Raw genomic sequence first — 27480 nt, 5'->3', positions numbered from 1 at the left:
CATAATCACCATCTTAAATATGGAACCATACAAGGTGACCACATTTCACATTAGTTTTTAGATGTGTAAATATGTATAAGTACACATGATCGTTAGTTTTATCTGAATTCATTATTAAATCTCCAGAACTTTCCAAATTCCTAGTAATAAAGCTTGTATGTGGGTACATATACAAATGTACAATGCAGGGTTTTTGCCATTGACAGCTGCATGTATGTATTTATGTAATGATTTTGTTGTGACCCAGCATTTATTGGTACAAAGGGCGATATGGAACAATAAGTGACACTATGCATACCACCGGCTGCACCACTACAAAGAAATTGAATGAAGTAAGCTCTAACGCAGGCGAACTTTCAAAGACTTTAGTTGATTGTTCAAAGTGACAAAGTTTCGTAATCGGTACCTGCTGACTGCCGACTCTTCTTGTATAAGTTACTCCCCACTTTACCTCCCTCCACTCCACGACCAGTGTACGGAGCCAAGTCCCAGGAAACCAATAACTTTGGTCGTTGCCATACCTTCACGCACTGATATTTGGCTATATTTCAACGAAAACCATTTTCTAAAAGATTGAAATTTGAAAATTGAATCTACGCTGGGGGTATAAATCCTTGTACAATAAACAAAAGTTAGGATGTTATTAAAGGTTTATTGTCCTTTTTGACTGAAAAATTGTTTCTTACATAATTTGCTGTAAGCGAGTTGTAACTTACTAGGCAATCAGGATAATGTCAAACCAGATGGCTACTTTCTACACATTTATCATCCTCCAAATTTTAGTACCCAAATCACATAATTTGTAAATAAGTATGCGCAACAAATTACATAAAGAACAGATTTGGATAAAGGTCATAATAAGGGTAAAATATTTAATTTAATCTGCTCATGCTTCCAACAGATGGTTGCATGTTAATTTTCTCAAGTATTCGTCCTTAGATTGGATTACATGGTGAAATCCTCCGGGGGTTCTTCTTGAAACTCTTTAAATTTTAGGTTACGCAACTCTTCACACAACTTGTGTATATAAATATATGTATGTCGACTCTAGTATTTCCTTATGGCAGACAAATGCACTGCTGAGATTATAACTAGTTTATAATACGATGTGTTTGGATAAAGCTATGTATATGAAAATGTCAGTATTACCACTATTTCACAGTTCGCTTAGTGTCGTAATTTAGAGATAAACTTTGTCAGTCCAGTCAAAAGTAGAATATAATGCAACAACTTTAACAATCATCTCGTTTGGTTACAGCATTCATTACGAGGGTCTCTTTCAGGAGATTCGAGCGAATACATATTTGCGTAGTGAAAAGTGCTCCGTTTCCAAATAGTCTGGAATTTCAGGAAACCTGGAGTTTTAAAGGTAGCTATGACACACCCCCCACAGTAACACCCTCCACATACGTATGTCGGAGGGTGGGGAAAGTGCAAGTTGTGTGGGAGGGTCTGCCATGGGGGCCATATGGGTATCTACATCGGTATGGGGAAACCCACTTTAAAGGAGAAGGAATAAAGGAGAGAATAAAGGAGACGAGATGAGTGAAAGCCAAAATCTAGGAAGGATGACTGCCATATATATGGCGTCCGCAAATGTCTAGGCGTTTCGTTGAAGTGTGTATTGATTGCAGATGGATCTTCTGTGGATCAGCAGACAGCAGGGCGAGGGCAGACAGGAAAGCAATGGATTGGTTTCTGGTCGTTTTGTTGACTAGAAGTAGTTAGCAAGGGTTGTTGCGTTCCTACGTTGGCTCGTGGTGGGTGGCGAGAGTGGGAGTCAGTAGCGGTTGGCAACTCCTAGCAAAGCAGACCTAATCACATTATACTTAATCTTCATGGTCTTAAAAGATTTCCCATCAATCCAACCACACAACTTTGGATGGCTGCTCTGAAGCAAACTCACACAAGTAGCCAAACTCAACCAACTGAATAAACGGAGCACTTTTTCATCATGTGCCTGCACACCCTGCAAAACACTGAGTCTAGTGTCGCTGTATCAATTTAGTTTCGATCCTTTGGCACCTCAAATTCTTGTAAATATTTCAATGCCGTGTAAATAACTTTTTCGCCATACCCTGCAATATTTATAATTCAGTTTAAACAATTTTTCCTAAGGCGAACAGTGCGACGCCCAATAATTAATGTCAACAAGGGTTGAAATTTGAAGCAAATCCACTCTGTCGAAAACATTGTGCGAGTAGACACAGTGTACGCGAGCATGTGACAGACCATTCTTTCGAGGTTGAGTTAACACTGTTGTTAGAAGATCCTGAAAGTGAAAGCAAATAATCGTGCAGCGCTTACCCTAATCCACCCAAGCCATTTTACAGCCACGTTACATAATCCCACCCATCATGCGTTGTACTTTGTATTAGCTAATCAAAACAAGCTTCAAGTTAAACAGGCCAAGTACGTACATATGCGTATGCATTGTGTGGTATAAGGTATGTCACCAATGAGGCACTTTCACTTTCAATGCAACGCAATGTCTAATGCAGTACCTATCCTTATCAAAAATAAGAAAAAGCATGATTAATTTTGGCGTCTCTCCCCCATCCCGATCCTCCATTAATTAGTGGTTGAAAAGCGAACAAAAAGATTGCTAGTTCCTCCTCCTACACATTTTCTAATGGATGATGACGGAGAAACCTGGCATGGTTTGAAAACGGCTGATGCTTCATCCCATCTAATTTTACAGTTCGAGTCTTTCTTTCTCTGCAACGTTATGTTTTGAAACTGCTTTGAGTGACAAGTTGATGCTGATCCACAGAAATTATAATTAATCATTTTCAAACAGCGTTTTGAATGCAACTCCGCCCAACAATATTTGCTCTTGGCCTTATACGATGCATTTCTTTTGGTAATTAGCAGAAACAACGATTGACTCTGCCTGTGTTGCATGAATATGACATGCCGTCATTAATATTTGCGCCAAATTGCAAAGAAATGTTCCGTTGTTGCATTTAATGCCACACTAGAGAACGGGCCATCTCAAGCTAAGTACCTGAAAACACGAGTTGTTGACATAAATATTTTTAAGATACAGACTTTATGAGTCCTTTGACCTGCATTGTGTAGCACGGCGGATGTGAGAGGAACATGAGCAACATATTTCATATTCTGTCCTTGTATAAAAGAAATGTGGCCACCAGGCATTGCTCATTAATCATTGGCGAACGAGACATTCCTATAAATATTAGATTTAATGGCATCCATATCTATAGAAAACTGCGAAGAGAATGCCAATTTGGAGGCAGGGTCAATTGTCTTTTACAAAGATATCGCATGGTGCAGATGTACTGATAAGAATGAGATGAACTTGTCGAGAAAGTGGCGCAAATAAAAATTCCGGAATCTACATTTCTTGCAATGTCCCGAAAACTTTGGTTCTTGAGCAAAATTGCGAAAACTCGCAAAGTCTTCCGGAAAGTAGTATCATGATCATAATAATAAAACTATGAACTTTCTTTCAGTAATGATTGTTGCAGAACCATTCCCTGTTCCCCTTTGTTGTTGCATTTCATCCCATCCAGTTCTCACGGAACTCCAACTTGCGATTTACATTTGTAATATTTAGACTATGAACATTTAAATTATGTAAAGATAACTTGCCCCAGTTTTATCTACAAACGAACGTTACGTTTAAAGCGAGGCAAGAGGTTTATTATGTATGCATACAAAATAATAGCCTTAAAGCACACATAGCTTAGTATTTTTTTAGCAAGTGGCAATTATGGGATTAATTTTACCATTACGCGCCTCGCTGTATATAGGTTTTCATCCGATCGTGGTAGGCTCCCCCCAGAAGACGCAGCACCGCATTCGGGGAGACCCTAAATTTCAAACTAAATTTGGACACCAGGGAACCTCAGTGCATGAAATAGAGCAGTTTATCTTAACTTGTTCAAGCAGAGAAACAGAGCATGTACAAAGATACGAGAGCAAGATATAAAGAAACATCACATAATTTTGTGTTATACCACGACCAAGCGTCACATCGTTAAGCTTAGTTCAAATTTGCATGTTTTCTTCGCCCAGTATTAGTTGAACATGAGCAACAACAACAACTGCAGAGCATGGTCGCAGATAAGACGAAATGTGGTGGTTTTTCTTTTGCCATGAAATGGGTTCTGCCCGAGACTCAAGATTTACGGAAGGCATTACTTTACATACTATAGCATAGTATTTCACATAATGGCGACCTACGACCCAGTTCCTTATTGTTAGTCACGTTATATGGACCTAATCCAACCACAACACGGCTCAGAGAAAACTTTATTCTCTAGTTTATAGCTCCGAGTTTATAAATTTAACTGTTGCTTTCTCCATTCAGCGAAATATATACACACGAATTCTGCAGATGAACAGTTGGATTGTTCGCATTAGAAAAAGATTGTCATTATTATCCTAATAAAGAACTACAAAAGACTAATTAGCAGTTTCTTGTTCACTCAAATTCATACTTTTCTTGGAACTTTGTTTCAAAATTTGGCACAAGTGTTACTCCTCAGACGCTCCGTCCAATATATCAAATCTTGGAATACTCAAAATTTACAAGAAATTGCAGTTACAGATCTGGGAACGTCCAACAGGATTGCGACGGAACATGCTTAATAATCATTTCTTGGCATTGTTGTGTGTTTCGTTTGTTTCTTGGCAAGGTGTTTCACGCCTGACAATAATGACTCGAAATGGCTCGGCTTCTCTGCGTCCTTGCTTCTTCCTATTTTGGAGTGATGTAAGTTAACCACAAGTCTTCCTTACTTTGGTGCATACCTTCCTTCTCCAGGGAACTAAAGCGTTCAATCATTTTATTCATGCAACATTTATCTACAGCAATCCATCAAATTCAACGAAATCAAGGATTCGCTTAATACTGTGTTTTCGACGCTTAAAAGACGTCGAATATTCAGAGTCCAGAGTCAATGTCTTGGAAGGAATGGTCTTTATGCTCTCCCTATTTTATTGATCAAATTCTCTTGGTGGAAGACGCTCCTGATTTCACTCCTCCATCTCCAGATTTCCCTCCTTCTTACTTAGAATTACATTACACTTTCACTCCATCCATGTTTATTTAGTATGGTTGTGTGAATCTGTATCTAGTTCAGCAGCACCAACGTAGAAGTACGTATTTAGTAGACGGTGGTGGTTCTTGTTGGCTGTAAAACTTGAGAATCCATCGCAACCAAATCAGACACAACGGGGCGAGAAAGTACTTAAACGCGCAAAGAAGTGCTTGCATAATGTTCCACCAGTTACTTTCTCCCACTCTCCGCTTCAGATGCGATTTCTCTTGAGTGAGTTGAACTTGTTTTCGTCCCAGCCATAATTTACTCTACGTGTGTATACATGCAGATATGTAGTTGTTGTAGTCCACCAATACCATTTTCAGCGCCACCACCACCACCGCCCCACGCCTACAAAAACGCTCGAGATGTTTGTGTCTTATCTCTAGTGTCGCATGCCTGAATTCAAACTATTTCATTCCGACCCAATGGAGGATGCCATGAAGAAAGCAGCATGTTACATGAAACATCATACATATGTACGTCCATAATCTTATTGTAAAACACAACTTAATACCTTCTTCATTTAAGGAGCAAGCAATAAGTGTTGTAAAACCAACTATAGCGCACGTTGTAATGCAGCTTTATGGTTGTTTAAACTCCTCGTCCAGAGCATAACCAACACCTCATTTACTGGCAACCTTATATTTCTTAAGGGCAATTCCAATCCTGCCAAGTACGTACACGACAATAACAGCAGACAATAATAAACTTCATCTTGGGTACTGAATATTCAGCGTCAGTCCGGGTTCTGAATTTAAATGTATTACGCTGCTCTCCTCCACAGCAAGTGCTTTCTCTTTTGCATCTTACCTTTCATGCTATAAAGCAAGAAGTATCGCCATTTTCATAATAATCATCGTAATAAATTCAAACTGCCTATTTTGCCCCACTCTATTAGGTCTTATCACACACACCTAGACATCTGTGCTGCTTGGGGTGCTTACTCCATCTCCATTCGCAAGAAGTTGCTTGTTTAGTATGCTGCAAATCTTCATTAGTATGAACAACATGTGCTGCTGCTAGTTATGATTTGCAAATAAATTTATTGTCATAATTTATGATGCATTTTAATACTGTCTCGTCCTAAGTAGAAACTTGAACATAGTTGAAAATGTTGCAAATGTTGAGCAGTCATATAATGCAAGAAAAATTAAATGACTGGTTTGTGCTCACATATCTATTTATTTCTCACAATAATATAGAATACATAATTAATTACTAATTAAATGAAGTAAAAAAATGTGTCTAATTAATCACGATAATTAATGACATTATCAGTGCAGTGGTTTATTTTTAACCACAAAAATGATAACGCATGAATGATACACCGCGAAAGTTTTGTGAACAAGGTTTTTCCATCTTAAACATTTTTTTGCGAAACCAGAAATGCATTATTGTCCATGTATTTATTTTGTTCCTAATGACAAAATATTATAATGAACGTAACACACACATGAACACCCGAGAGAGGAAACTAACTCTGTGAAATACGAATGTATGAAAAGAAAAGTCTGAAAATTATTGTGTTCATTTTTTATATTCCAGTTCCCCCAAAGGACCCGGTGATAGTGGATGAAACTGGGTCGGAGCGTACAATCTTTGTGGGTAGGTCAACTATTATTTCTGATGGTCATTACATTGCATTCTTTATTTGAACAAGTGGAGTTGAGTTCCATCCTGCTTATACCAAATAGTCAACAATTTATACACTTATTTACGAAAATCATCATTAATTGCCTATATAAATTCTGCTTCAATGAATGCTTTCTATAAATATTTACTTACTGATTGTATAAATTGTTTTTGTCCATCGTCATTCAGGTCCTTACACGGAAGGTTCCGCTCTTACTCTGCACTGTCTCGTGGAAGGAGGTAATTGACCGATTTATTATATAATAATAATTTAAGTACTTAATCTGTCTGGTAATAGTAACAGTGATTGTTTGAACAGTTATAAAATGCATCCTTGCTTATATAAAGTAACCCTAGAATAGAATAATATTCAAGGAGGATAACATTTATCAATCGGCTGGAATTTCGGAAGAGAAGGTCATTGGAACTTTCTTCTCATCGGTAGAATAAATAATTACGTATTAATAATCTCATACAATTCGTAAAGATTTTTCATAGCTTGATCCGCATTCTCAACATGGTGCTTATTGAAAAAAAATACTATGCCAAATTGTCTGATGACCAGCAAGCAAGGAAAAATGCTTGCTTTCTGGTAACAAGTTTACAAACTTTTCCCTTTTCATCCAAATTACGAAATTCGGTACTCATGTGATACGCTCCATACTATTTCAACACTCTAGACTCGCGATAAACAAATGCATAAAGAATGAGCTCTCCGTCCAGCCTTGCTCCAAAACTAAAAATACACAAAGAAGATAGTCCTGGAAAAATGTGCAGTTCTCCTTCGACTGCATTCTGCCTTTCCATCAGTAGTTGTTGTGGATGATAACTTTTACAGCTAGCTGCAGGTGTATGCATGCACATACATAAGTTTGGTGGCTTATTCATATTTATGGTACATGCCTGCACTGACTAAGTAAGTTATCCTGCATAATGGTAATGGAGTTGTTAGTAAATATTACCATAGGTGATTCCATCTTTCCATCATCTTTGCAGAATGTGATAAAGGGAATGAAACAGAAACGAGGTTTCGAATATTGAGCATTACATAACATTAAACAACCCGTGGAACCAGGATCCCAAAAGTACCACAAAATGAAAGAAAACGGGTCGTGTGGTATCTGATGTGAGACTCTTGAGAAACTGTAATGTAATGGAATATGGGAGTTGAGTTTCACTTATGGGGCTTAAAAGTCAACTCTCAGAACTGCGAATAAAATGTTTCACTTTCACTCAGCGAATACGTGGGCGATGCATGGAATCTTATTTTCTCATTTGGGCATCCTGCATTCAAAACATTGGAAACTCGTTACACTTTGCATTTTGTATCAAGCAAGCGAGTTTCCGGCAACCAACAATTTAAGATAACAATTTAAAAGATCGTTTCTTATTCGGCAACCTCTTCTTATATATAGAACACGAATTTTCGTCCAAATTTCATCATTAATTCCTTCCAGTCTTCGTTATAGTAGCAGATTAAAAAAACTGTGGGCTTAAATACAAGCAGAAAGGCAGGATAGGTGGACGACTCCTCTTCGATTGGTTCCGTACTTTATTTTGTTGGGATTAATTCTGCGACATACTGCACCATCTCGAAAGAGGATTGATTCTGCCAAACCCTCCAGGTTGATTTTTCTGGTCCTCCTTCTCCTCCAAGTTCCAATCAATTTATTTTGTTTCGTTTTTTTACAAATCCTCATATTTGTCAAAAATGATTTCTTGTTCCTACCGTTTTCTGCATCGTACCATAATTCGAGTCATTTTATTTCTGCAAGTTCCTCGCATCGGAATACTTTCTCGTTATTTCTTCCATTGTTGTGCAAATATAAAAAAAAGTATTGCGAGCGAACAAAGTTGAGCACAAAGAGGGGCAAAGAGTGCAAGTGTTGGCTAAAAGTGGACTGGGTGTTGGGACGATATGATGGGGATAAAAAGTAAAAATGATTCATGTATGTTCACCCCTTTGATCTATTACTCTGCTCTCTGTCCTTACTGCTTTTTCTTCGCCTTTCGCTCCTCGGCTCTCTCTTTCCTAAATTTCACCAAAGCAAATAATTTCGGGAAAGTGTGTGGTGACACCACCATCAGCAACTTCACTTGCTTAACCTTACACTCTGCTCACAAGTTACGTAAATATATGTAGGCCAACATTACACAGATATAAATAAATAAGGTAAACACATGTGTATACCCATAAATATATATTAGTGGTTATGCTGCTTTGCTTTGTTGTTCTTACGTTGAAACAGGCACAGGATGAGTTTCGTTACATAACATGTTTTTGTGATGCATGGCCATACGTAACAGAGCGGATATGAGTTTTATGCACGCTGCGAGTGAGTACACTTGTGAATAATTTTGCGCATCCACCGTTTATCACGAAATGGCATGAACACGATATCTAATTGAATTCTAATTAAGCTCGAAGTTAAATATTTGGTATGAAATTTCCGTGCTACTTGCGTATAATCCAAATATATGTTAGTTAGCAAAACAATGAAAGAGAAATACGCAAATTAAAACATTCCATCAACAGGATTTTATGTTTAATGATTTAGCCGCCTGAACTGAAATCCGCTTTCTTTCTAGAATGGAAGGGGTTTTTACTGTAGGAGTAATAATCCAAAAGAAACCTGCCTGTCTGTATGTCCACCGGTGTTGGTTTGACTGGTCTTTTTAGTATATAGAGTTTAACAGAGCTTGTTGTTTTCTCTGGATTTCAGTTTCTTTTTAAATCCTTTCTCTTTCTTGTTTTGTTGTCCCATGTTCATGTCCTGTTTTTTGGAGGATATTCTTTTCTTGGTTGTTTGTGTCGCCTCTGCATCTGTCCTTCAAGTTCCTTCTTTCTCTTCTCTCCCTCGGACCTATCTCCCCCCAGCTTTCTCTGCCTCTCGAACTTGTATTCTTTCCCCGTTGCTCTTTTGCTTTGATTCCTTGACTAACTCTTCGCTCTTTCTCCATTGAGTTGATTCCAGCCTTTTCATTTCTTTTATTTTTCATTCATTTTATCTCCATTTACTTGTGTGCTGTGTCCCTTTCTCTGTCCTGTTTGTGGCTTTGTTTCCTTGAAAGTTAGGACATTGGCTAAACTTGATTCGGCTTCAGCCTTTCTCCAATTTCTTTTTGTTTTTCTATTTCTCTGTCCAAATGAAACAATGGTTCGCAAAATGACCCAAAGAGCAAAACTCACTTATGTCTTCGTACCTTGTGGTCCAAACCCAGATTTCATTTCCTCCTCGTGCTCTTTAAGTTGCCCAAACCCAAAAGTTTGTTATCCTTTTTGTACACACAGCAGCAGTGGGAGTGTGCTTTTTCCACTGTCTTATTTACTTTTGCACAACAATGCGCTAAAATCAAAATAGTATTGTTTCCAACTCGACGACTTTCCTGGAAACTTTTTTTTACACATTTCGTCTTTAACATGTGCTCAATTCTACAAAATTAAAGCAAAACCTGGTCCCACTCTCAGAAATATGTTATTGCAAGTTGGAGTCCCTCAAGTTGGCAAAGATAGCGGGTAGAAAGAATTCTCGTTGACTCAAGTGGGTCACATGGAGTACTTTGATTAAAATTGAGGGAGCCAGGAGAACGCATATGTATGTATGTACACGGGTCGGCGTTGTGCTGTGCATTATCGGCCAATGAAGTGACTTTTACAGTCTTGCGTCTTGACTTTTGGAATCTGGTTGGAATAAAATGAGAAGAGCAGCTTTCAAGTTGAGGTTGTGTGGAGAAGGTCTGTAGGTAATGGGTTTAGTTTTAGTTAAATAACTAGAAAGACAGAGTAAGAGACGCTTAATGTGCATACAGATGTGGAGGAAGTCCGCTGGGACTGTTCCCATTACTTTGATCCGAATCTGGCAATTCCACGTAAAGTAAAATCACACATCCTGCCTTAAGCAGATGCCTATCCATGGATAGGCATACATACAAATGGGACCCAAGTTTAACTTTCACTCAAAATTTGCTGAATGAGCGACTTCTTTTCTGCGGAGACTGCTTCCTCTTCCTCGCCAACACCGCGATGGAGGCAGCAAGGTTAGAAGTCTCGTGCTGCATGCATCATCAGCTGAATCACTTCCTTCCACCTTTTCATCATAAACCCGTGGGAGAGAGAGAGAGAGAGCAGTTAACGAATTCAAGTTGAGGGCGGAAACTGGATTGAAGACCAGAAGAACAAAAAGACAAAGTCGGGAATAAATAGAATTATGTAGAATCGTCAAAGAATTATATTCCGCAAGTAGGATTATATGTTCCTGGGTTAATTGTTCCGTTTTGTCACTCGTCCTGTGAGAAAGACTTATTTTATTGTGCATTCTCATACCAAGGCATTGAAAATTATGACATGTGCCAACCCTACGACGTTTTGTACATTGTGCGAATTTTTAGTTTAGGGTTTTCATCTACGTTTTGTTTGAGATTTTGATGACCCAGCAAGACCAAACATGAAATAAATAGAGCACGTTGTTTATTACATAAATCTGTAAGTGTAGGCTTTATCACAAGTTGGCTGCCGGGTGGAGCAAGTCGAGAACTCATAAAGTGAAAGCAAGCGTTGTACGGTTACAACTTGGTTTGGCAAGTTTAACTTAATATTCCGAAATGAATTCCTGCTCTGTCTTCTTATGAGCTTGGAGCATATGCATTAAATGTTTAATGTTGTCGTTGCTTCCAGTGACCCTGGCATAGCAAAGCAGTCGTCCAAGTGGTAGAGAACGGAAGCTGAGTCGAATCGTCGAGTCCGAGAATAAGAACTTACAATTCTGGCAATGTGGACTCCATATTCCTCACTTCATTTCACTTGACTTGACATAAACTCAACTTTAAGTGAGTTGAAATCACCAGGACGTTGACCAGATATACATACGAACGTACATACAGTGGAGCAGACATACATATTACGCAGCAGAGAGTTTTCTTCATCCTTCTCCTTTCTCTCGGCATGCTTAAAGATTGTTCATTGCACAGATACGTCGGTCGGTCTATCATTTAAAGGTACTTGTTTCTCTCAAGTTTCAGTTTCAGAGTTTCAAAAGGCAGAGCATTAGTCCGGCATATGTGCGACGACCGAGGAGCAACTTGGACGACGACTTTCTCCTCTAATAACACCAAGAGTTTCAAGCTCGACACATTTTCTCGTTTTATTACTTCTGCTTGTTGGCGACGACAGGAATTGTTTAATTCATTCTTCCAGCAGCATAGCGGGCAAAGTGGGGCTAAACTGTTTTATCTGCTGTATATTAGCATATTATTATTAACAAAGTTTACCTAGAAAGTGGGAGAACTTCAAGTTTCCATCGTCTTAATGCACGTTATAGGAATACAAATGTCCAGATTTATTAGTTTGTGCTGTCCTTTGTTGAATTCATTCACTCTCAAAATGTTGCACAACTATTTTCTGTTGTTGTTGCGACTCGAGGTATTTGCACTTTGTTCACACTTGGCGCAATACCTGATGGCAACGTCATTAGGCAGAATTATTGTGAAATCAGGGCAATTTTTAAGCCAATTAAATTGTCATATAGATTGCGACTTATCTACGATGAAGCAAATATCTACACGTGTAACTGAGGCCGTCGCTATTACTCAACATTTCCGAGGAAATTTCCATTGAATGAAAATAAAAAAGTTAAGCTATGAAAGTGCATCTCGTTAATCAGATGTTTCATTCTTTTTACAACTGTGTATTTATGAGAAAGTGAAATGAGGACGAGATCTTTCTCTCTTCACACAACTTTCCCAACTATGTAATTAGATTAGTTATAAGGATTCAAAGAATTTCCTAATTTAAACTAAAGTTTTGAAATGCTCCCCCATCCAAGAAGTGTAATTCTACGATTTCAACAATGCCAAGTAGTTGTGAAAGTGGGGGAAGATGGCCACTTTTTGAACAATTATGGTTCTGATGGGTAGTAGCTTATAGGCTGAAATTAAAGTTGGTGGAGCAAGTCAATATATAGCATCTCGACTCCTGAGAGAGAGAAGAGAAAGGAGGATTATTATGAAACGCTGCTCCTTCATACTCCCAGAAGAAAGAAGAAGAGACAGTGACAGCACTTGATGATTTTCCTGCCAAACTCCCGTATTTCTGTTCACTTCCTCCTAAACCTTTGAGAGCGATTTCTACATTCCGCTACAAAACCAGAGAGAGAGATGCGGATTGAGAGAGAGAGAGAAAGCAGTTGAAGCCTTGCCTGATCCTGCCTCAGAAAATGGAGTCATTTTGAGAGAGCGAGGTAGTCGAAGGTTCCATCCACATCCTTCCTGACCTCCACCCCCAGCCAACCTACTCCACGTCATACTCATAATGAAATTGACAAAGTGGTTTCTCCTTTCATTTGTTACCCTCCTATTGCTCCGTCCTCCTCCTCCGTCTTAGCAAACTAGTCCACAATTTGTATGTGTGTTTGATATCTTTTCTTTTATACCACTTCCCATGCACACACAGAAATACATGGCCAACTTGCTACAAAGCTCTTTCCCAACTCTTTCTTTTCTTTGCTGCACTGCAGTGATCCCTCAATTTCGGATTTCTCTTGTATTCCTCATTTCAGAGCTTAATCATTGCAAGACATTTTAGAAGGTTTTCAGTTTGCTTTGAATTTCCTCCAAGAGCTTAGCGTGCCTACTTTGTTGTGAGGCTTGTTCTTTTAAAGGCAGGTTGATGCATTGATAAATTGATCTTGTGGATTCGGAAAACAAATATATTCCCAAATAATGCACACATTGATAAGTAAGTAACGCACATATCTTTGATTATTGATGTGATCTCTATTTTTACCCTATGTAAAACGTATTTTGATTTATGCTGTCATTTATATCTGTAAAGTCAACAGAATATGCATCTATTTTCGTCATTTTATTTCAATTCACTTTTAGATTTCTGGAGTGCATAGAACCTCCAGACACTTTATATATCAGCGATCAATTCAGTGAAATAATTCTACGAAATGTTCAAGCCGGTGGATAGCTGTACTGCATATGGAACTTACGTATGCAATACAAACTTGTGATAAATGACACTTTGTTTGCAGTAATTTCCTACACGGCGGGAGTGGTTTTGACGAAAAATAAAAAATGTAGCATTTTTCGGTCTTAGTTTTTCTGTTCACGTTTATGTTTCCGGGTGCGACATACACATTTAGAGTGAAATATTTAAATAAAAGCATGGTTCCACGTGCCATTAAGAATTAACATGTGTAGAATACTAGTCACCGTATGCAATCCAAGTACGTATGTACATATGACATATCCACGCGTTTGTATTCCAGACACAGAAAAATGAAACGGTTTTTAGCCCACTTTATTAATCCAGTTGTTCTCTGGGTCTTAGCTATGGAACCAACTTGCGTCCTTATATTAGGTTCCTTGTTTGTGTTGACTGGCTTAGTTGAAAGCACCCTCAAAATCTTTTGAGTAGAGTTCTAATCTTAAGTAAATCATTCGAAATGGGAATAGTTTGCAACTTTGTAACTTAGAAATTTGGAATGTCCAAGCAAAATTGCTTTGCAGATGGAACGACCTTAATGAATCACTTATGTAACAGTTCTCTCAATGGTAGTATTTGAGTAGGATGCAAATTTTCGCAACTTCATGTATTGTAAAGGAGAGAAAGCGATAGACCGGAGCAGAGTGTTGATGTCTTCTTTGAAACTAATGGCTAATTTTAATGAGGTTTCTTAACAAGTCTCAAGCAAAGTTAGTGGCAACAAATAGTAGTTTCCTCATTTAGGCCCAATTGGAGACATGCTTAATTGCCTCATCACAATCCAAGACAAACTAATCTCAGAGAGCGACCGAATTGGTTTTGCGAAATCAATTTCAATTTAATCCATATATCCATTCTAGGAATATAGGTATGTAAGTAGGTATCAATTCTGATGGAATTTCAAATACAATAATTCTGAAAACAACGTCAAGAATGCCTAAGCTCTCAGAAACATTCCTATCTTAGCACTTACGTATTGTTAGAATTAGGAATTATAAAATTAAACGTCTCAAATCTCCGATTTTCTGCAAAGTTGAATTAACTAAACCCGGAAAAGGAAAGCTTAAATGAGACTAGGAGTGCGATGAAAAGTATTTAATACTCTTCCTCACCAGGAAATGGCACTTTTAATATTTCGAGTATCAAAGCTCCATTGAATATAAATTGGGGGACTTAATATAGCCAAATTTCAAAATCTGGGCTATTGCAGACGTGGATAATTTTTTCTGAGCTAGCCATAAGAAATTATAAAAGAAAATTGATATATTTTTTGTAAAATATGGATATATGTACACTCCTACAAAACGAGTTTTAATGTGACAAAAATAGGGACTATATACGTAATCACAGATGGGCGTACGTACATATTTAGATGAATTTATAGTTAAAGTTGACTGATTACGCAAGTCAGAAACATTATGTAGACCCCATAAAAAATAAATTAAAATCCAGGATTAAAAAATATTGCAAGTTGTACAAATGAATGTGTATGTACTCAAAGTTAATGCTCAAGGCAAAATGACGACGTAAACAGTTTTATTTAACGACAACAGAAGGTTGTGCACTTATTGTATTTTGAGCATTCTCTATTTATAACAAGACAAAAAACGTAGTCCTTCATTCGCTGCCGCACAAGAAAGGGAACGACGAATGACGATGGCATCTGATGTTTTCAGCTCACATAGCAAAAACAGAAGGATATTTTTCTTCTCCCAAGATTGCCTCATGGAGCTTCAAGGACCAGACAAATGAATCTGAGTGAAAGCATGTATCTGGCTGCAAAGGAATTTTGTGCCAGCTCTGCATTGCAATTTTCCTTGGACATGAGTTTAACATCCATATATCCATTTTCAGCAAGTAAGTCTGATTTGTCTTAGGTGTGGAATATATTGCATGCATGCCTCAAACAGGGTTTACGGAATATCAGTGTGAGCATTTTTCCGTCGAAAAGTAAACAAAATGAAAGAGATACACACAGGACACGGTCCACAAGCAAACAACTTTGACAGCGCCGTGTCAGTCAGTGTAAAGTAAGCCTCCGTGCAATTCGTACATTTACTTTCCCTCTCCAAACTTGTTTCCCTGCCTTCATATACATGCCAAAGTTTCATTTTTGTGCAGAGGTCGAAAATTTTTGCTGTCCTACACATTTTCTTTTTTTTCGAGCGATTTGGGTAAAGTGGAAGTGGATTTAGTCAAGTTGTCCTTAAGGAACCTTGCCTGAGTGAAAGTGGAATTGAAGAAAGTGACGAAGATTAAACGACATAGCGAGTCGGCCAGCGTTGTAGAAAATTTGTACCCTACGGTTTACAGTCTTGAGATACACATATAGAAACACGAACATATGTACATGAATGGAGGAGAGACTTTGTTTTTTCGAGGTATATGTATACGTATATCTTGAGTAGAAGCACATAGTTGAAGCGTGGACATTTGAAACACTTCGTCCGCTCTGTTTGGCAGGAAATAGAAACAAGTCAGTCAGTGAAACATTATGTGCATGCAATTCCTAAGACGATCCATCCACCCGCCACACCGGATTTATTTCTGATGGGAACGTTCTCTGGAATCGCCTGGAGAAAAAAATCTCTTTGCACACACATCCCATCTGTTTGTATGGGATGACTGCCTGGCGTGCCTTCAAAGTAAATCGCGAAATGTATCGAATGAGTAAGAATCTCTTCTCCTGTCGCTGTCCCTTCATGACGTTGTTGGGAACTTTTGCAGCCATCCTAACCACTCAACGCTGTATGTGTATAGCACGGCTGTCCTGCTCATTTTTTAGCACATATGTCTAAATATAAACATTTTGCGAAATTGGTCTAGTACCTTTTTGAAATGTTGTAATCTGTGTATTTTTGTTGTCTACTTAACAAAACATGCAAAAAATATGAAATTGATGAGAAATTAAGCTACAAATGATGGCAAAATAAATACAGCCTATTTATTGTGTAATGTTGTGTAATAATCACACATAGTGTAAAATATGCAATCAAGATTAATTACATGTAACATCAACAAAACGAGGCTCATCTTATTGCGCAACATAAATGGAGTCTAAGCGAGAATGCACTCTGCACAGTTCTGATTTCCATGCACCAAGTGGGAAATTGGTACTGTCGATTTGACACAAATATATTATTCCTGCTTAGATTGAGGTATCCAATCTTAAGCTGAAGATTCAGATTTGAAAGTACGCAAAGCCAAAGTTTGTCGCAAGCTGGTTAGTTGGAAGTGAACTAAATAAGCCAGGACGAATCCCACGGCGGTTGTGCCTTCTGGAAGTTGTCGGGGAGAGTGTTTCCAACGGGGATGAGGTCTCCGCAGAGCATTGAGAAAGTGGAAAGGCTCAACACCCATTCCCATTACTAAAATCTCTCTTCCTATTCAATGTGGATTGAAATTGTGAAAGTTTTTCTATCACGAGATACATAATGCGGTGGATTTCGGTGATTCCACGTTTATTCATACATTTATCTAAAGATTTCGAGATACCAGCAGTTTATTTGTGTAACAGTCGGAAGAGGAGAAAGTGCGGATTATTTTTGTATTTTTCTCCGTTTGCACTTCATAATGGCAATTCTTGCTCCGATTGTAGTTATTTTTGCGAGTATTCAAATTACCAAGAAGCCCATAAAATTCGATTGAATAAAAGAATTTCTAAAAATCTAAAATCGAATACAAAAGGGGTTATTGTCCAGAAGGATATTATTATAATATTCAGAAATGTGCGAGGATTCAAAAATATACTTTATATGCATATTGATGATCAATGCGAGGCATAAATGTTTCATTGAAATGTGAAAAGGACGAGAAATATATGAAATTCTTAGCCCTCGTCTTCCCCCTACTTGCACATACCTACGTAGAACATGTCATCGTGCATTATAGGTGCACATTTACAATCGAAAACCTTCAATTTCTTTTTCTCGTTTTTTCCTCAGTGAAATATTCTGTCATTTCAATGTGGCATTATATGTGTGTTATCCATATCTTTCAGAAGGGAACATTGGATGGGTATGGAGACATAAATAAAGATTGAATTCAATATGTCGCCGATATCTTCAATCTGCACTCGCTGACAATCTACATAACGAATAACCTCGAGATCCCACGTCTTCCGTCGACATAGCCGCAGACCTTTCTTACGTTGACCTGAAATTGCGCAATACATAGTTCTCTACCTAAATACGAATCCCTCCTCTTCTGCTGAACCCTACAAAATTGCTCTGATAGCACTCATTCAAATCCTTCCCAATAAACTATTCAAATAACAGTTGGAAATCGTACAAGCATAAAAAATTGAATGGTTTGTCAGTTCCTTTTACTTAAGCAGATAGGCAGAAATACTTTGCTCCGAATACATCTGATATATTTTCACTTTTTTATTGGTCTGGGGAGGCTGTATTCTTAGACATCAATTACAAGGCTTCTGCGCTTATAGTCTCAGTTTGGAATTACATGTTCTATCTGTTCTTGAAATTTGTGAAATTTTCAGAGTAAACCGTCTGGGTTGCATTTTGATTTATATACATATACATGTATTTATATAGATATAAATATATTCATTATTGGGGCTTGTCAAAAATTCCCACTCAAAACACGAATGTTATTGAAGGGTAATGAAAGCAAGTGAAACTGATTAATGACTATCGGAGATTAGAAGGGAGAAAGTGAAGCCAAATCACATGGGCGGACTGGGAAACACATTCAAGGTTGACATTTTTACGGAAAGGCTGTACGTGTGAAGTCCCTGACTTAACATTGAACATCATTACTGTTGCATTTCATGCAATGACAAAATATTGTGTCGGGTTCTGCACGACGACCCCACGAAATGAACTTGGCCGCGTGACTCAGAAAGTCAAGTGAATGCAATATACTCTATTTATTCCGTATTTTTCATTTTTCAGGCTCCCCTCTTCCACGGGTTGTTTGGTACAGAAACGGAAAGCTGATCGACACCAGCGATTACTTTGCCGACGGACTCGTGAAGAATGATCTCACCATCACGGTCCTCGCTCGGTCCGACCTATCTGCCGAATTAACATGCGAAGCGTCAAATAACAACATAAGCCGACCTCTGGCTACCACCGTCCATTTGGATATGAACTGTAAGAACTCGATTTTTTATTGTATGCATTTGCGTAATATGCTAACACAAATTTATAAATAGCATCGACATAAAGAAAGCATGTTTGCAAAATGTTCATATAGTTAATTGTCGCAATGTGGCACCCATCACCAAAGTCAAACATGAAGACCCGCATGATTCAGGAGAAAGTTCTCATTTTCGAAATTGAATGCAGCTAAAAGAGTTTTTATCGCATTTTCAACTTTTCGTATTAGTTCTGGCTTTCTCTAATGGGGGACAATCGGAAGGTGTTGTTGGATTTTCTGGCTTTGGCCAAGGCATAGGGGACCAGTTTGTAAGGCAGAAGTTATGGTGGTAGGCAGGTCGTGGAGGAGTCCTCCGACAACTGAAGTGAGTTGAGCTGAGCTGATTTCTATTCATGGGAAGTCGCGGACGAGGGCAAAGGAAAGGAAGTTTGTTACTCGTCCACGTACGTGATCATCAAGGATATCACCACTTCGTTTGGAAAGTCATGACGAATGGGTACTTAACTTATTTATTTGCCATCGCCCTCGTCCATTCACAACCGCGCTACCTTCCTTCCGCAAATATAGCTCATATTAATGAAATTTGATGGTTGACCAAGCTGTAAAATATTTTTTTCACTTTATAAAACATTGTTTACATTTATGAGCACTTTACACTTGATGCTACATCCATATTTATAAGCACAATTATGTAATGGGCGCATTTTCAATAAATACTTATTGATTTTATAAGGATCCACCACCACCATTTCTCCAGAGTCCAGGGTAGAATTCTATCTATTTCTCTGCTATAAACCTTGCATGAGTTGAGGGGGCACGTAAAGATATAATTCAAGTCGTGACAGTAATAATACCGAAGAATTTCACAAAGGCTTTTCTCCTCGCTCACTCGCTCTCTCTTGACCAGAATAGCAGAAAGAAACGTTGTGCATGTCATGACTCCCATCAAGTCTGAGGAAAGCGGAAGAGAGCCTGCACGCACAAAAAGAAGAACTTAACTTTCAAACATAGTTGTACAAGACGAAATAACCAAGGGTTTTGAAAGATGGGTCCAACTTTAGTTTTTTTTTGTAGAGGAAAATAAATAGCAACATGGGTAGCGTTATATTGTTATCGCCGTAGTGTTGCTTGCTCTGGAGGTACGCAAGTCACAGTTAACAACAGGAGAGGACAGTTTCAGGGAATACAAAAAGTTGTTCCGAAGCGTCCTGAGAACTATTGTGTAGCACACTCCACGAGCATACTGAAAGGTTCCGGTTGTATGTATGTATGAGTATGAGACAATATATTAAGTTAGCCAGCAGAAGAGTGTGAATCAGTCAGCAGAAATTTGGAGGCACTAGTCGTAGTCGTCGTCGTCGGAGCCTGTGGAATCTGCAATTTATTACAGTTAAGTCCGCCTCGTCCAGCACATGCACAGATACATCGTTTCTGCAATATTTAATGGCTGAACCGCGTAAATGTAAAGTTAAAGTCCACAAACCATGTGTAAAATACAAGGCGACGTGGTCCAGGAGGAGGTTATCTATATTTTACTTGCCTGGTTTTGTGGCTTGTGGCGTCCACGTGTCGGGAACGAGGCTCACGTTAAAATAGGATGACACATAACTCTTTCTCAACTTACATTTTTCATGAATTGTATGGTCATTCCAGGCTAGTTCCAGAATTAGATGGAAAAGTTCTTACTCGGTGCATACTGAAATTTTCAATCCTTCGTCCACAGCATCCAAGCAACATACATGCAATAAAGTACATCTGGAAAGCATAACAACGCGACACAATGCTGTGGATTTGTCAGCTTCGAAGGGATACAATGACACCACACGAGTATCACTATGTTAAAAAAGAGGATAGAATACGCCAACTCAAGTCATTGGGCATATGTATATATTGGGTTTCACAAACACATAGGAAATCACCGTGAAGTTTTGGTGGCCGTAGTGGCCAAGCGTGGTGGAGGGCATGGGAGGTGATCCTTGCGTGGTATTGAGTAATATGAGCGAAAGCGAGGCGGAGCAGTGAAAGTCAACTGGTTCCTGTGTGGTGTCAGTAAATGACCACTTCTTTACTCCTGCAATGGTTTTCCTTACACAGACCGCAGAGAGAGAGAGAGAGGAGGGCGAGAGGAAGAGAGAAAGTGAGGTCGGGTCTGGCTGGACACCGACAGATAGAAATATTTTAGTGAAGTCGGTCTATCTTTCCAAGAATGTTTCCCTCAAGAGAGATAAGTTTCGAGCTCGTGACAGAATTCCCTCTTTCTGACTCCCAGTCCTCAATTTCATCCACACCGCACCAAGTATAATAGGGCCTCGTGTCGTGTCATAATCTCAAAACTATCGAAAACTTGTCCTTCTTGTCATGTCACTATCTGACGGGACTGGGTGTGAAACTTGACAGCAAAAAATAATCATTTGCTCTCTTTTGCGACATTCTGCCCAGTCGGCGAACAGGAAGGGAATGCTTACACGGGTGGGAAATATCGAAATCGGGTCAGTGAGAAAATGTTTGCGTAAACTGCTGCGGTTTCATTCCATCGCGTCCTCATATTTATACACAACTCACTAAACCCAACTGCAACTGACAGTTTCTATCAACCTGAAAGCATGACACTTTGTTACCCTACTTACGCAACACCCAGATCTGGGTGTATTTATAAATTGAAGGGGATGGACATGTTATCATCGTCGTCTTAACATTTAATTTCGAGATGACCTTTCCCAAGAGGATGCGTCAATCATGAAATAAAACCTAATTTTTTTTTAATTCCCAATCAGTCACTTAAAAATATATCATTTTTAAACCCCGGGACTTCAAGTGTACAGTACTCAACTTATTTTACGCAATTGTAGTTTCCCTAGTACATAAACGTGTGTACAATCTGAGAATATGTACACAATTTTAATTATGCATTAAGCAAAGCTGTATCACGAATAATAAATATTTACACACATACACAATTTTGTTGGTAAAATGTAGTACAAATTTTCACTCTCACGAATATCCGTCTTTCACGAAATTTTCCTGACATTACGTTCCAAGTTCGTATTTATGATATGGTCTTATTTATGTGTGGCTTGCTCATTTTCTATTTTGATTGATGTGCAGATGGCTTCGAGGTTTCACATCATTAATTCTAAAACGAGAGCATGCGTGCAAATTTATATTTCTGGGTAGGCTCTCTCCTGTGCGAAATGTAGTGTATGTACATGCCCATAGGCAATTATTTGTGCATAACCATGTTACTTATTTATTGGCTGATCTTGAGGTTTTCTCATCAACAGATTATCACGATCTGCAAATGTCGGCCCAGAAAATAACTCGCTTTCACTCACTCTCCTGCACATTTTCATTATCGCATTGAGAGTGATGTTCAAAGAATTTTGCACCAGGAGGATTCTCACGTCCTCGACTCCCACGTTAGCACTGCAAGCACGAACCATGCAGCACACATCTACATTACACTTTCACATGAGTGATCGTCGTTGCCAAAGTTGCGCTCTTCTTAATTACATGTTCTTCGAGCTCTCTTGTCGTTGACGTAAATGGTACAAATCTTGGAGGACACTAGAGCGATTCCCATGATATCGCAGAGAAAGGGGAACTCTAATCCTAAGTGAAATGAAACATATTTATCACTGCAGATTGCAAATGTGAACGCTGGTTGGGTCAAATGACTGTCATCATCATTAATTCGTAGCACTAAAGTAATTGGCATTGTTGTCGTGTTGTGCGTAGTACTGGATAATTGATTTCCAAAAATAATAAATTGCGTATATTTATCTGGATAATCGTAGTAAAAAATATATGCAATTAATTACAAGGATATAACTCGGTTTATTTTTCTGATTTTACAGTTAGTCCACTGGAAGGTAAGTTTATATGATTGCAATTTAATTAGATACGTAATAATAGTAAGAAATATGTTTTAACTTGTAATAAACTAATTGATAACTAACGATAACTAATTTTTCTCTAAAAGTGACCATTTTGGGGAAAAGCAGTCGAATAACGGCAGGGAAGAAGTATGACCTAATGTGTCAGTCTGTCGGATCACGCCCACCCGCTCACATTTGGTGGTTTTTGGACGACAAAAGAGTGGAAAGTGCGAAAGAAACGGTAAGATTTTGTACTCTATTTTTAAAATGTACATAAAATACCAAAAAGTGCATCAGATTTTAGATGCTAGTTTGTAATTCCTCTCAACATTGAAGGCGTGCAGTTACTGCTTGGTTGAAGAGAATCTTACGTAACTCCAACACTTGTTTGTACTCACTTTTGAAATTACATAAATATGCATGGTGCGAAACCCCTTTTAAAGAAAGAGGTAGGAGTTTGAGACAGCTTTATTTTTTACCTCAAGAAACACTGACGTTTGAGTGGGTTGGTGTTAAAGCTGAGTAAATCAAAAGTCAATTACAGTTTCACAGCAGTGGTCCACTTTCATTCTCGGAAGCATCGTAGACAAACAACATCCATTGAAGAAGTACAAAACCAGCCAACATTATGGGAGAAGAATGAGAAAAGAGGTTTGTTAGGGGCCAAGCAGGAGACCTTATCTGGCACAGCAGCAGGACACATATAGCACCCAGAGGAGGGGCTCCTTGTCATTGTGGAAAACTGGATTTTTTTCTAAATTAATCTTCCCACTCCTTAAATTACACTAGAGCTTCTATTTATTATACACCAATAACAACCCGGCTCTTCCCTTGCTTCATTCTCCTCAGCAAAGAGGCAATTCTATGAAAAAGAAAGGAGCACATATGTACATACATACATATATTGTAAAATTTATGTATATATATCTCCATTAACACCTTTGTGACTTCCTTCCACTAACCCAACATAAGTGCTTGAGTACTTACTTGCAAGTACGAGTTCTTTGTTCCTCATGCTAAAAAATACAAAATGTGAGGAATGACTTCCATGGTCAAAATTTCACGATTTCAGAAAGTCTTGTTAAAAAATGGAACGGTTAAGCGATAAAAAATGATTGCCTAGTAATTTTTGAAAACGTTTAGTGAGAACATGTCATGCGATATTTTTTTATTTCATGATTTTCTCCTCAGAATATACTTCCTTCCGCTTTCTTCCAAAATTCCAAAGTTTCCTAATCGAAGAACAGTGAGTGTGATTTCAAATTTATTCGTTTAGAACGAAACCTGACGCCCCATCTTGGCTTTTACTTTCTTTAAACAGGAAACCATTACATCACCTCGTACTCTATTTAATGACAGATAGACTCATAAACGAAGTTGTGATTTGAAGCAGTGTGGGTGCGAAACAAGGCCAAGTTCGGCATGTGTGGAGAGAAAGAAATTTTGTTTCATCTCCATCCATGAGGTCTCGCAAGGTTGCTCTCACAGCGCAAAACGTATCAGTCGTAGGTTGAACGGAAAGAAAGTACTTTTAACTTTTACGTTTTTCGATGCTTGATTTTTATACTTTTAAAGATTTTGTGTAACTCACTCACTTTGGACTGTGAAGTGGAGGTGGTAGTGTGAAAAGTACGTGAGGCGTTGGGGTATCCGGGGCACACAAGGCAACCGGGCCAAAGATAGTTTATTGCAGTCGTAGCCAAGTTTCTTACGCCCGACCTTAGTCCGCACTTACTTAACTCTTCCATCAACTCTCTCCATCACATCTCAAACCAAGCGCACGGAAAAAGTGTCCATGTTCCAGCAAAGAGAAAGTAAAGGGAAAAGCACAAAAGAAGGTCTGAAAGTGAGTTCCAACTCGCACCCCATAAAACATAGTTCGGCGTTACTCACTAACTTGTTAGCTTGTTGGGAGGCTGTTAAAATCAGAGTTGCTAGTCTACTCTTGTGGAAAAATTGTTTTCCTTGGGATCGAAGCCAAATAGAAAGAAACTTGATAATCATTTGAGAAGTCGAGTTACATTCGGATAAACATGATCAACAGGGAAGGAAAAAAATCGACAAACAGCGTTCTTCCAAACTTGGATATTCTGTAAATCACTATTTATTATATTACTCCCTAATGTTTCCAACTTTCACACAAATACATGATATATTTTTTCTGCAAAAAAGAGGATAGTACTACTGATAGGTAAAACTATACTTGATGTAATTTTCTGTCATTTTCTTCTTTGAAGCAGGGTAAAAATAGTCGTCGTGGTATGCTTTGAAGTGAATATTATAAGCTGAGCCAAGAAAAGCCAAGCAAATTTTCATGGCGATTTGGTGGCATCAAGGGTGCTGATGCAAATGCAATATTCAGGGGAAAAATGTAAATGTGAAACTAATGGGTTTAAGCTCAATTTTTTTGGTGTGTGTGAGCTTGTATGTAAGTTGTAAAATCGAGCTTGGGAACACACTTTTGAATCCTTCATCAACATTGATGTCGTGGTCGGGTGGGAAGCAAGTCTTATTACGTTGTTGGTAATGTGAGAGGAATTCATGGATTGCCTCGACGCTTTGATGTAGTTTTTCAAAGAAAGCAAAACGCATTACAAAAAATAAAAGGGTTTAGCTCTCTCCCGGAAGGGGAAGGAAGAAGTCATCGAAATCTCATTGAAACACGAGAAAGGGAAAATCCAAGCAACACGAGGACTAGATCGGATTATCGGATGTTTGAAATGCAAAAATAAAAAATAAAACCCACTTTTTCATGCATGATTCATTTTTACTAAAATTGTGGCACTAGCTATTTAACGATTAAGCATAATGTGGGATGTTTTTTTAGAGAGAAAGTATACTTTTAATTTTTCTCGTATTTTTCATACGATTCGATCATGATATAAATGTCCTGACTTTAAAATCCGTTTTTTTAAATTCCTGCCTATGTATGCACATTGTACTGGATAAAAGTCATCATCTCAGATACCTTCCATCTCAAGAAAGGGTTCGTAGAAAGTTAAGGCGACACGAGCTGGGACAGTTTACAGATGAAGTGAAAGCAAGACCAGCCTACCAATGTTTTAAATAAAAAAAGGAAGCTGCAAGAATAATTTAAACGTTCGTTCCGCTCGGCAGTTCTGCCGCCGCCAGTGCGGCCACAAATTCCACAGAGTCCAACTGATTTAATAATGGGCTCGTCATCATTCAGGGTTAGACGCCATAATTGGACAGGCAGCAAAGTATGACAGAGCCCAGAAGAAAGTGACTTATGACTTTACCCGACTTTATTATCAACTCGCCACCGCTGTTTCCTCCTCCACAGCGGCACGCATAAAACTTTAAAGTGAGGTTGACAATGAGAAAAAATGGGAATTGGGTTTAATAAATGATACAACAAAGGCCTAATGCAGCTTTCACGTTTCTGATTAACCGTGCGAATATTTTGACTAACTTATTCCCAAAGAGATGAGACACTTTCTTTTCTGACTACGCATTGTTAAAAATTTAGTCTTCCCGTTCCGCTCGCTCAACTTTATTCCAACCCTGCTCCGCATGGTAGGAAACGTGCAAAGTTCTGGGACAGTTTTGTCTAAGGGACTGATGAGAGAATATGGTGCTGGGCTGTGACAAAAGAATTATTAGGAAGAAAATGAGAATCTCGGGCCACCACATCTATTATCCAAAAGAGACACATTATCTTCTTCGGAGCACGGTGAAAGCAAAGTCTGCAGAACACAAGTTCAAAATAAGTTGGAGAATGAATACAATGACAGCAGCACAGCTTTTGTTGACTTGCTCCTCAACTTGGTCCTGGGTAGCAGCACATAGCAAAGATTCTTCTTTCTTCATGAAACTTTTATTGACGGAGGATGATCTTAATGCTCGGCAGCAATTCAAAAAAGCTATTTCGCCTACAAAAATAGCGTTAACCTTTGATAAATACATATAAAAAAGTGTAACTGCTAATAAACATTGGCTAAGAAATACAATATAAAATACGTATAAATAGTGTCGTTATTAAGTATATATAAAAATTAAATCCGGCTGAGCGTCTATTCATGCTTCACTTTTTATCTATATTTCAGACATCAAAGGACGGCAACACAACTACGAGCACGCTCTCACTAATTCCGAAAAAAGAAGATTCTGGGAAATATCTTTCCTGCAGGTTCGTTTTTAGTCATGTAGCATGTTTTCTTTTTAATGAGGGGATGAATGCACATAAGTCTCGGGTTGTCACGTTCCGTTCCAGTTTACAAAATACATTTTCAACTATAATCATGATTTTACTGAAAGTTTAAGCTCTAGATGCGTTGATAAAATGTATAACAAGTTATTTTATGTGAACTTGCAGAGCTGAAAACTCAATAATTCCGAGCAAGGTATTGGAGGACGGATGGGAACTTGTAATCCAATGTAAGTTTGCATACAGTCGTCACAATATTTGTGTTGAATATTTGTGGTCAGAATATTTTTGGCAATTTAAACATGATGCAGAGACAATATGCCTTTATGTTTTATTTATTTATTATTTAAATAACTCTAGCATTCACATCTGTTGTGGATTTATTATCGTGTTATGTATGTATAAATATAAGCTAATCGAACAAAGTTTGTTGATTCATCGGCGAGTTGAGTATTGTTACCCATTTCATAATAATGCTTGAAAAGGTAACAATACATAGACCTTCATCTCAGTTTGCGTTTAATCTTGTAGCATTTAATCTTGAGACATGTGCATGTGCTGCATACTTTCCAACTTTCAAGAATTCACTTGGAAGTCGAAATTGAAAGTTGGCGTTTTTCAAGC

The 27480-nt window shown here is 38.3% G+C and overlaps 1 protein-coding gene across 2 annotated transcripts in view; it reads left to right on the top strand.

The window, feature by feature from the left end:
- Positions 1-27480, top strand: part of LOC110843475 (protein turtle) — a 97944-nt gene that overhangs the window by 55042 nt on the left and 15422 nt on the right. For both annotated transcript variants that reach the window (XM_035847987.1, XM_035847986.1), the window contains exons 7-13: positions 6618-6677; positions 6894-6944; positions 18606-18806; positions 22668-22682; positions 22793-22929; positions 26756-26838; positions 27025-27086. In XM_035847987.1, the coding sequence (XP_035703880.1) occupies positions 6618-6677; positions 6894-6944; positions 18606-18806; positions 22668-22682; positions 22793-22929; positions 26756-26838; positions 27025-27086 (609 nt within the window). The remainder of the gene's footprint in view (positions 1-6617; positions 6678-6893; positions 6945-18605; positions 18807-22667; positions 22683-22792; positions 22930-26755; positions 26839-27024; positions 27087-27480) is intronic.

The sequence above is a fragment of the Folsomia candida genome, unplaced genomic scaffold, assembly GCF_002217175.1.
Source record: "Folsomia candida strain VU population unplaced genomic scaffold, ASM221717v1 Fcan01_Sc002, whole genome shotgun sequence".
Lineage (NCBI taxonomy): Eukaryota > Metazoa > Arthropoda > Collembola > Entomobryomorpha > Isotomidae > Folsomia > Folsomia candida.
The sequence above is the reverse complement of the archived record's forward strand: the minus strand, read 5'-3'. Positions and strand labels throughout refer to the sequence as shown.